Source organism: Arachis duranensis, chromosome 3 (assembly GCF_000817695.3).
Source record: "Arachis duranensis cultivar V14167 chromosome 3, aradu.V14167.gnm2.J7QH, whole genome shotgun sequence".
Classification (NCBI taxonomy): domain Eukaryota; kingdom Viridiplantae; phylum Streptophyta; class Magnoliopsida; order Fabales; family Fabaceae; genus Arachis; species Arachis duranensis.
In genome coordinates, this window is record NC_029774.3 from 119,559,316 (window position 1) to 119,570,590 (window position 11,275).

The following is an 11,275-nucleotide window of genomic DNA, read 5'->3' on the forward strand; positions in this document are numbered from 1 at the left end:
AGCCTATGAATTAGCATGGTTTGTTATCTCTCCCGTATTTGTGCTTAAGTGTAAAAACATGCTTTTTAAGCCTTATTTTGATGAATTCTAATTTCTCCTTGATTCCATAAGATGCCTTGATGTGTTTGCTAGTAATTCCAGGGTTGAAATAGGCTAGGCATGGATCAAAGGAGCAAGGAAGAAAGCATGCAAGTGGAGAGAAGCACAAAAGCCAACGAATTGATCTCGACCAAGCACGCGCACGCGCACAAGGCGCCCGCGCGCACATAGCAGAATCGACCAGGGACGCGCACGCGTACCGTGCGCACACGCGTCGTAGTCCGCACGTGATTCTGTTATTGCAACACGTGCCTGGCGATTTTGGAAGGTTTCAGCAACCAACTTTGGCGCCAAATTGCATATAAGAACCAAGGATTGAAGGGGATTAACACACATTCACATCCATAGACTCATTTTACAAGTTTTCTTAGATATTTTTAGTTAGTTACATTTGTAGAGAGAGAAACTCCAACCTCTCTCTAGGATTCATCTTCATTTTCTCAATTCTCAACCATTCCTTGGTGAGATCTATTGCAACTCTCATTTTACTTTGTTCATGTTGTAGATCATCTTCTCTAATCTCAATTAGTGTTTGTAATTGTTCAATTCTCATAGATCTTAGATTTAACCTTGTTGTTTTGGATTCTATTAATTCATTGAAGATCTCATTTTCACTGTTGTTCATTGTTGATTGTTGTTAATCTCTTGTGTTGAATTACTTTGATTCTCAATTTCTTCTCAATTTTACTATGTCTTTCATTCTTGCTCTCCAAATGTTTGAGAAAATGCCAACTTTAGATATGGAGTAGCATCCCCTCACTTGGCCTAGTGGTTGAGTCATTGGAGACACTTGAATAATGGATGTCAATTGTTGATTAAGAATTGAGAATTGCTAATTGACTTAGAGTGCACTAAAGCTAGACTTCCCTAGGGTAAGACTAGGACTTGTGACTCAAGTTAGTTACTTTTACTTGACTTTCCTCTATAATTAGGGGTTAACTAAGTGAAGCAACACTCCTTTGTTATCACAATTGAAGGAAGCTATAGTGATGGAACTTCCAATGTTCAACCTTGGCCAAGGCTTTTAATATTGATTAATTGTTGTTTTCTTTTATTAGCACTTTTATGCCACACTCTTCAAGCCACAAAAGACCACTTAACCAATAACATGCATCCTTGTAGCATTCCTAGGGAAGAACGACTCGGGACTAATACTCTCGGTTATAGATTGTAGAATTGTTTGATGATGGATTTTGCGTCGGTTTAGACTATACTACGATTGATTACTCGATAATTTCTATACCAGAAAAAATTTATTTATCAGTACTTCAACTATTACTCCACCCATTATCACCCCCATCATCACCCACTCAAATCACGCTCAACAATGGCAGCTCAACAATGGCAGAGAAGACGAAGGAGAGCAGAAAAGAAGAAACAGAGTGGTTTCTGATAATAAATTGGGGATTAGGGGGGTTATTGATCTTGCCTATGAAATAGGTCGGCTTCAACTATCTGGTGACGGTCGATCTATATCCTCGGAGGCTGAACGTCGTACACCTGAGTCCGAGCTTTTCCTTTTCGTCGTAGCTTGAGAGCACGAGTGATGAAGGGGGGAGGAGTGTACCTGCAGCGACACTCCAAAGCTTAAGTCAGTATATTGTCTTATTCGAACTTAGTGAAGAAAAACACTTTACCTCGCTTTATATGATGAATTCTTCGTCCGTTACATTCTCGGTATTAATCGTCGGTTTCTGAAATGATTGATATTGTAACCGACCTAATTATGCCGCTTGAATGTCGGTTATGATAGGAGTATTAATCTGACCGAATTATGGCTCATGATAGGCCGAGCTTATAACGGGCGACAGTTATAGTTCTCAGTGATAACGGCTATAATACCGAGTTATAGCTCGTATTAAAGGCGGCCATATCATAGCCCCAAGCTTGAGCTGAGAAAAGTTTTTTAATGAAGCAGGTTGAGCTTTTTGATGAGTTATAACTCGGTCAGATGGGTTATTAAGTGAGCCCCCAGTTCAACGTACTTCATTAAAAAATGGAATTGATTGCTTAGAAAGACTTTATTGATGAGAGAGAGGTAGTGCTTGGGGTGTTAAAAGCTTCTCATGTTTCCAAAGCAACTGCACCATTTGATGTGATTGAGGTAGCAGTTACTTTGTGATGTGCTTAAGTTCAAGGGTTTGGCTTACTAACGTTTGTTTCTCTGACCCTTGGTTTTTGCTGCGTTGAAAACATAATGAGTAAAAGAGATATGCATCACATTTCTTTCATTTCTATTTTATCGTCTGTTTCTTCTTCCATTTTGCTTTTCTTTTCTGGTTCTGTCAAAAGGAGAAGAAAGGGGAGATTGATTGGTCTTATGACTGGGTAAGTGATGATGTGAAGTCGCGAGTTTCATTGTTCCGTGATAAAGCTGTTGTGAAGGAGGTGGATGTAACCAAGTTTGTGAGGGCTGGGTCTGGAGTTCAAGTTGAGTTGTTGCCATGTATCATCGATGATAGGGTGTATCATCGTGGGCAGGGGTTCGAATTTTTCTACATGTATAGTTGTGTGTTAGAAGAGTTGAGAGTGAGGTTGCCATTTACAGATTTTGAATGTCAAGTTTTAAAACAGCTAAATTGTGCTGCATCGCAGCTTCATCCGAACGGGTGGGCGTTCCTCCGTTGATTTGAGATTCTGATGGAATTTCTTGAAGAAATGCCATCAGTGGATCTGTTCTTTTCTTTTCTTTTTATTTTTGGGCATGTAATCCTTCAGGCTTTCGTTTTTTCCTTACTTGATTGTATTCAGATAATCCGAGTAATGCAAATAAATTGCAGATCCAGCAAAGTGTTCTTCAAATTGCTTGGTCAGTTGTTGAAATCGTGAAATGGAACCTACAGGCAAAGCACACAACCAATCAAGTGTAGGACCGTCTAAATAATTCGGAAAACAACGGCATAAAATAGTATCTGATGCACCGTTAACAATCATTATTGATCGAAATTTTTTGAGAAAATTCTTGGGGTCTCCGAGCCCATCATAAGGTGTGAGGGTCAGCGGGAGGGTAAATCTTTTCGGTAGCTGGAAGTTCATCACTTCTGGCGTGAAGGGTCCTACGAGTTCGTCAGACTCTTCGTTTCCATCCTCAGGCTGGGCTTCCTCAGCTCGGATGGTTTCCGAGATGTGTGAGGGTTCGAAATGATGCTCATTATCTTTTAGGTGTTGGTGATTATTATTGTTATTTTCTATCCGAGCATGGTTCAGTTCAGCGTTTGAGCAGCCATTATTTGATTCTCGTTGGCCATCCGTTGATTGGCTTGCTGTAGCTCGGTTACCATCCGCATAAGTTCGGACATGGAAGGGGGTGGTACGTCAGCCATGGGTATAAGCGAAGGTAATGGGACCAAAAGAAAGAACCGGTTTCCTCGGCCCCACGGTGGGCGCCAATTGATCTTGCCTGTGGAATAGGTCGGCTTCAACTATCTGGTGACGGCCGATCTATATCCTCGGAGGCTGAACGTCGTACACCTGAGTCCGAGCTTTTCCTTTTCGTCGTAGCGTGAGAGCACGAGTGATGAAGGGGGGAGGAGTGTACCTGCAAAGGCACTCCAAAGCTTAAGTCAGTATATTGTCTTATTCGAACTTAGTGAAGAAAAACACTTTACCTTGCTTTATATGATGAATTCTTCGTCCGTTACATTCTCGGTATTAATCGTCGGTTTCTGAAATGATTGATATTGTAACCGACCTGATTATGCCACTTGAATGTCGGTTATGATAGGAGTATTAATCTGACCGAGTTATGGCTCATGATAGGCCAAGCTTATAACGGGCGACAGTTATAGTTCTCAGCGATAACGGCTATAATACCGAGTTATAGCTCGTATTAAAGGTGGCCATATCAGTTATAAAATAATTCAGGGACTAAATTGAGTTAAAAAATGATAACAGCCACGTCAGATATCCAACGTGACGCCTCTCCATACATGTCATCACGTCATTTGAGAATATTCCCTGAAAAATGCTTTAGGGACAACCGTGAGTCACCGTTATTAAATTCGGGGACAATATTTTGACCAATGCAAATTTAAGGACGACTTTGAGGCTCGAGTGCAAATTCAGAGACCACTCTAAAATTTAACTTCACAAAAAATTATCTCTTTTAACCATCATTAATTCCATTCTTTTTTTATAACTTGAACCTCCAGCATTTGCACGAATTTAAAAAAAAGAACGATATTATAAATACAAGAGAGACAATATTCATTTTCAAATTTTTATTATATTTATATTAAATATTTGATTATTATAAATAAATTCTAGGCGTATTCGAAATCTACATTTTTATTAATAATAATAAGAGTGATAAGTAATGATATAACCTAATTTGTAAACTAGAAAAGTATTTAAATACATTTAATATCTTTAAAAAAGTTTACAAATTTTGTTCACATTTAATTAAGAAGATTACGAAAAAAATGTTAAGAGAATATGTTATTGATTCAATAAATAAACTTTGATCTTAAATCTAAAAGTGGTAACTCATTCTAATTCGATATTTTTACTCTTTTACTACCTTTTACTCTAAACAAAAAGAGTTGTCAGCTTGTCATAGTTGAACATGTTCTTTATCATATACATACAAGAATGGTTATAAAAGTGGGAGAAATCAAAATTTAATAATTTATAATTAAAAAAAACTGAATTTAAAAATGTTATAAAACACTAATTTTCAATATTCTGACGTCGAAAATTTAGCCATAACATACACAAATAGATGATGTTGCATCCTATATATCGTGTTCAAATAATTAATTTAAGAAAAAGTATAGGGTACCAACATACTATCTGCCAACTTCTGCTAACTCTTATTTATATTTGTGTTTCATGGAAGTGTGTTCGTAGATGTGTCTAATAATTAATATATTTTAAATACATATATAAAGAAACACATCCAGAAAATATATCTATAAAAACACTTCTATTAAATACAATTATAAAAAAGATATTTTTATTAGACACATCTACAAACACACAATTATAAATAAGAGTTGGTAGAAATTAGCAGATATGCTGTTGGTAACGTAGCGAACCGTTAATTTAAATATCTCAAAAACTATAGTAACGCGCATTTGCATTCGAGCCATCGCTTATTTTACGGGCATTCGGGCAACATCAAAGTTTTACAAAAGAGAACTTAGATTACCCATAAATAGTGTGTATTCTGTACAGATATTCATTAAGCAAACTTCCAACTTCCCTGCCAATTAGAAATTTTGGATTAATCTCACCTAATATAACTTCGCCTAAAAAAAACTTCATTCTTCGAAGAAGAAAATTTTGCTCACTTGATGATAAAATGGTGCATAGATTTTCATCACCTCTTGTTTTTACTTTCTTCCTTTCTCTTGCATTAATTCTCTAAGCTTCTGACTCTTAAGCCTTTGACTGATGGATACAGAAGAAAAATCCCTTTTATTTGAATGTTTTGATGTTCTACCGGTAAATGATCTTTCAAATATGTCGCTGATGCAGCTTGTTTTAGCGCTGGGATTTCGGAGCATCGGCAGGTGCTGAATCCATGACTATTACAGGAATACCTAAACTTTTCTTTACGCTGGGAAGGCTAATAACTGTAAAGTTCCAAAAGAGAACAAAAGGATTAGAAAATAACAAATAATAAAATAAATGAATAATAAGACCATATACTAGAAGTTCGTCTTGGAGGGTTTTAGACTATCATGGGAAGATAACCAATTAACCACCATACCAAGATGCTGATGAAATCGGTTCACTTCTTGATACACCAGTATCATTCTACAGTGTCTAAATGCAATATGAATCACACAGTGGAATCAATACCCTAAGCAATATGTATTTCATGAGGAAAATCCAACTTCTGCCAATGAGGTGGTGAATAAAGGAAAAGAGAGAATTAATATTATAAAGGAAATTTTGAAATGACTTACCAAGTCCATAAATAATTAAAAACAAATTTGATGTAAGCCAGAAACATAATATAGCCTGCACAAGTAGAAACACGATCTGATATTAAAGAAAAACTACAAACAAATCATACATAGAATTCATAAGTAAAATGATAATCAATAATCTATTACCTATCCATGTCTATATTATACATAAACATGCATGGCATAAGCCGTTGCTAAACTTTTTGCTTCACTGAAGATACCCTAAAACATTCTCTTAAAAAAAGGCCCTTAAACTCAACAGTAATTACAATATTTCTGTTCATAATTATGAAAAATCTCTTGTTGGTATAGAAAATAGAATAGTAGCTTTTTTCCCCTTTTAAAGTATTTTAATAACTAGAATACAATCTTACTTTGCTTTGTTTTGACTTTTGAGTCAAGAGAACATTTTTTCATGTTTCCTAGTAAGTTTCAAACATTCAATAATTATATTAATTTTCAAATTATTAGGACATTTTCAATAAAAAGGTACTCATTAAGAAGTACAAAGGATGAGACGCTAAAAAGATTATTTATAATTCTATCAAAGTAAGTGTGAAGTGCCATTTGAAAAAGGGTCTGATAATAACAATAACAATAACAATAATAATAATAAAAATAGAGACCACTAGTACCATTTGCCAAAAAAAAACTTTCGATTGATCTTCTGTCACACTAACAAAGTTGATAGTCTCTAGGGCTCTTTCCAAGTTCATATAATAAATTATCTCAAACACACAGATGTGTGGCGGCATAGGGACATAATTCCTTCAAAAAAGAGCCAAGCCAAAAAAGTTTACCTTTGGAAGTTCCATGGCACAAGGGACTACAAGAACAGAAACAGCCCTAGAGAGATTTTTCATGGTAGTACTGCTCTCCACAACCGTACCATAAGAGGCTTCTTGAACATTATGCTGAGGAACAGGATAAAAGTATAAAAGCAATACAATATGAACCGGAATCAAACAAATAACAACACTCTTGGTAACTTCAAAACTACGTTTCTCGTGACTTATTAAGTAACTGGTCTTAAAGTGAATTGATGGCATAGAACTTAAAACAGAAATCTAAAACAAATATTGACAAGAATTCAAGAAGCAACAAAGAAAGACAACAGAAATAAAAGTTGAAAGAGAAGCTCTGAAAACAGGATGCTGACCTCTACTATTACCAAGAATGACAATGCAGTCAAAACAGGAAAAATGTATAAGGAATCTGGAGTTGTGAGATCAGTAAACCAGTAGGCTCCACCATGCTTGAATGATGGCATTTTTTCTGCCATGTTTGATATCTGTCATTAAACAAGATAATGTGAATCAATAGAAAAATATTAAGGATCCTGAATCCTCAGACTCTTATAATTAGGGAGAATATCAAATTTAAATTCAACTTACTGCACAGAAGAAGCTGATCAAGATAGAAGCTTGAACAAAGAACCCCTGCAATGATGGAAATCGACTCGCACCAAATCTGCATTATTAGAATCAAAGAAAAAAGGATATAAAGGGAAACAGAAGATCTAAGAAGTTTAATTTACTAGTTGGGCTCTTGATATATACTGCAGTCCAGCAGTTGTGCTTGCTAGTTTATATGTTCAAAGAAGTTCTTAAATATTAATAGTAACTAGTCCAACTTACATTCTGGAGAGAGGGATGGAAAAAATAGAAAACAAAGAAAGTTTTAAAACATATACTTATCTGCAAGCAAACCAATGATACACTTACTCTTTACATAGCTTCGCAATTTGTTTCTGACCTTCCGCAACAGCTGCAGGATCCGATTCCTGAAATCATTATTGCAATTACTCTTTTTATCAAAAAGAGAAATGTTATGGCAATCACAACCAAAATTGTTTCTATGGTCCAATTCCATTTCAAAGGCTGAATGATGGTCGGATTCCAATCCAAAAGAACGACCTTATTGCTCATTTCCATCCTTTGTTCCCATTCTTTCTACACTATTTTAGTCCTTTATGACCTCTTATACAAAACACTTCAAATAGTGGTAGATGGAGAAAAAGAGTCTAGTTATGCAGAGTTGTTTGTTTTGATTGACAAAGTAGCGCTCAAAAACAAAAAAATGACAGAACCCCAGGACAGATACTTAATAATTGAACTAAATCAGTCTTCAGAAAGTCTATTGATTCAAACAAATATTTGGAGATAAAAAGCAATGGAACTGTGAGGTTTCATTAACTTTAACACACTTGCATATCTCAAAAAATCGACCATTACCTTGTCTTCCATCTGTGCCTTTATTTCATCTACTTTAAGCCTCAATACCTGCATCAGAAATGAAATTGGTAAGCCTAGCAACGCAGTTGATCAGAGCAAGGAGAAAGCTAATTTTGATATAACAAATTAACAACTACAATAGCTGCAGGGATTATTCTGAATGCACCCAAAAACAAACTGTGGGAAGCAAGGGAATTAATTAATCCTCAAACCCATGTGAGGAGGGATCTTATGAGGAGTAAAGAGAAGAAAAGGGAAGCTGAAACCTCCTTCCCTCCAACTGTTTAAATCAAATTTATTCCAAAGAGGACATAGATGGCCATTATTTTAACCAAGAAATAAAGATGAATGAAAGAAGCTATGAGCAGCACAACGTACACGGAATCTGGAATTAGCCTTAAGTTGATTTACTAAGGATGGAATTGTTGCGATTCGAACCAAGAAGGTTGTCATAACTATGGCTGCCCACCTGAAAAGAAGAAAGAGGAAAAGAGAACCCATTGGAGAACTGAATTCCGTAACATCTATCTAGTAACAATGAAATGATAAAAGAACAATCTTGCTAAGAAAATCTCAAGAACCCTAAATTACAAATAAACCTTTAATTCTGGCAAAAGTTAAAAAAATTCCACATAATGGCAACTTCAAATACACAATTAACCAATTCTTAACGATGAAAAACTACAAATTTTCTCAGAACTCAGCAATAATGTTTTACACTCACCAGTTCATGCCAGTGAAGGAATGCACATAGTCGATGGCATACTGCACCATCTTCACCGGTAAAAGAGAATCAGCGGCGGCAATCGCAACTTCGTCGACGACGGAACCAGCCTGAGAAGCTACGGTATCAATGGTCGTTTCGGCGAGCACATCTGCCACGTCGATCCCGAAATTGATCTTATCGGAATCATCATTCAACGTAGACATGTATCGGCACAAACTATATCCAGAAAACGTGTTATTGAAAATCGTTCTTCGTTTAGAAGAAGCACCGAACCCCGTTGTTCCATTGAGGAAGCTCCCGAAGGAACGCGCTTGGATCAAACTAGTTATTGCCGCTGGAACCGGTTTTTCGTGTTGCCGTTGGTTGGGTTCGTCGATGGTGTGGTGGAGAACGTAGCTGAAAGAAGGGTGGAAGTTGCAGTTTGAGAGGTTGGTTCTTCGCAGGAGGTAGCGTCGATAAGCCATTGGTGAGAACTGAAAGGAGGTGAGAATTAGGTTAAAGCATGAAAATGCGTAGAACGAAATTGAGCAATTCAGAACGCAGGAATTTTGATATGTTTGGCATGAAACGTGATCGGTGGATGGTGGCGTTACGGCGTTGCCTTGAATTTGAGTACGGTGGATCAGTGCAGCTGCGGGGTGGAAGAGCCTGCTGCTGGACTGCTGTTTACTGGTAGTGGTAGCTCAGCGTTTTTTTCTCCAGCTCAAAAACGCTGTCGTTTCATATTTTGGAGGGTTTTCTTTTTAATTTTACTTAAAAAAATGTTATGCATAGAATAAAGGAATTTTAAGCCATTTTAAACCCATTTAAGCATTTTCTGTGTAAAACAATTTTAAAAAAATAGTTTAAAAAATGTTATGAGTACTGTAAAAGTTTGTAATATTTTAATAATTTAGGTAAATATATAATAATATATATTTTTTTTAATTTTTAAATTATTATTAACTATGTAGAGTATTTTTTTAATATTCTAAATGTTTAAAATATTACAAATTTTTATAATACTCCTAACATCTTTTAAGTCATATTTTAATTATTTTGTATAGAATAAAATATTTTTTTGTCATATAATTTAAATAAATTTATTAAAAATATTCATAAGTTATTAAAAATGGACAAAAGAGTATTGTATGATATTCGAATTAATAGCTCATTAATATTTTAAAGAAGTCTCGTAATTAAATATTTTGTTAACTTTTTTAATGTATGAAATAAAATATATATTTTTTAATTTTTAAATTATTAAATTTTTAATAAATTATTAATTTTTAATAAATTATTAATTTTTAATAAAAGAATGAGCAGAATTAACTCATGAGTAATTCGAATCAACAAATTCGAATTACATTGTATACGTGTGTGTAATTTGAATCATCCAGATTGATTCGAATTAGTGGATGTGTGCGTGTGTTTGTAGTTCGAATTAGGTGATTCGAATTAAATGAAGATGAAATTCAAATTGACCTAATTTAAATTATATAGATATATATTTCTGGTTGATTATGAACCATTTTTATATTTAATTGATTTGTGTAATTTTGAGCTTTCATTAATTTATTCATGTAATTTATCCTAAAAAAATACTTTTATATTAACGTAAAAGCTTACATTTAGTTAAAAAGGGGTTTTATAAGTATTTGTCTCACAACTAGTAAGATTTTTTTTATATACTCAATGTATTAAAATTTTTTCTCTTAAGACATTCTTTTAGTTTTTTATTGTTTTTAACTGGTATATTTTGTTTTAATTTTTAAACAAGTATATTTTGTCAAAATAAATTGATGACCAATACTTTTTTTTTTATCTATTTTGCATTTAAATTAATGCTAACCAAATACTTATTTTTATATTTAGAATGTTAGCTCTAGCATTTCTTAAAGAAAATGAAAATAAACAAGCATATTAATATTTTACTTATTTTGATATTTGTCTTACCATTAAAGATACTATTTATATTTAAATCAACAAATAATTTATTAACAAATTCTTATTATGGATAATTGATTAAAGTAAAAATAAAAATAAATATTTTATATAAAAATAATTTAAAATTAATATTACCCAATATGAAGTGACTTTGCGACGATACAGTATACTGGATGTGTTGACTGTTGAGCTACATACTGTGTGAATCAAATTGACTTTTTACATTGTATATGTTACCTAGTCTTTTTTTTTTTGGTGACTATATGTTACCTAGTCTTTTAAGGCATTTGGATTTTGGAGTAGATCTATTCAAATTTTTAGTTTATTTTATAAACTATAAAATTAAGTGAGACTAAAAAAAATATAGAAATAAA

General features: G+C 34.2%; 1 protein-coding gene across 3 annotated transcripts; it reads right to left on the minus strand.

Annotated features, from left to right (window-relative positions):
• Nucleotides 1–5,223: 5,223 nt before the first annotated feature.
• On the minus strand, nucleotides 5,224–9,690 carry LOC107480674 (mitochondrial inner membrane protein OXA1-like). 3 transcript variants are annotated; one of them, XR_008007009.1, is made up of 10 exons: nucleotides 8,973–9,686; nucleotides 8,627–8,717; nucleotides 8,249–8,296; nucleotides 7,739–7,797; nucleotides 7,409–7,484; nucleotides 7,174–7,305; nucleotides 6,815–6,928; nucleotides 6,012–6,066; nucleotides 5,391–5,675; nucleotides 5,224–5,302 (listed from the first exon to the last, which is right to left on the minus strand). XR_008007009.1 is itself a non-coding variant. In XM_052258906.1 (9 exons), the coding sequence occupies exons 1-9, from the start codon at nucleotides 9,437–9,439 to the stop codon at nucleotides 5,584–5,586; spliced, it is 1,134 nt and encodes a 377-aa protein (XP_052114866.1). In that variant the 5' UTR covers nucleotides 9,440–9,686; the 3' UTR covers nucleotides 5,224–5,583. The 3 variants fall into 3 exon arrangements, 2 of the variants coding, with proteins under 2 accessions (XP_052114866.1, XP_020994644.1); XM_052258906.1 differs by having other exon boundaries at nucleotides 5,224–5,675; XM_021138985.2 differs by lacking the exon at nucleotides 6,815–6,928 and having other exon boundaries at nucleotides 5,224–5,675; nucleotides 8,973–9,690.
• Between the last annotated feature and the right edge of the window lie 1,585 nt (nucleotides 9,691–11,275).

What these genes read in the sequence shown, in the direction of transcription:
- LOC107480674 (XM_052258906.1), bottom strand. Translation starts at nt 9,439, where the DNA reads ATGGCTTATCGACGCTACCTCCTGCGAAGAACCAACCTCTCAAACTGC. An exon ending in TGATCAGCTTCTTCTGTGCA is followed by an intron (nt 7,306 to 7,408) that starts GTAAGTTGAATT and finishes GTTTAATGACAG; the next exon opens with ATATCAAACATGGCAGAAAA. An exon ending in GTGCCATGGAACTTCCAAAG is followed by an intron (nt 6,067 to 6,814) that starts GTAAACTTTTTT and finishes CTACTTGTGCAG; the next exon opens with GCTATATTATGTTTCTGGCT.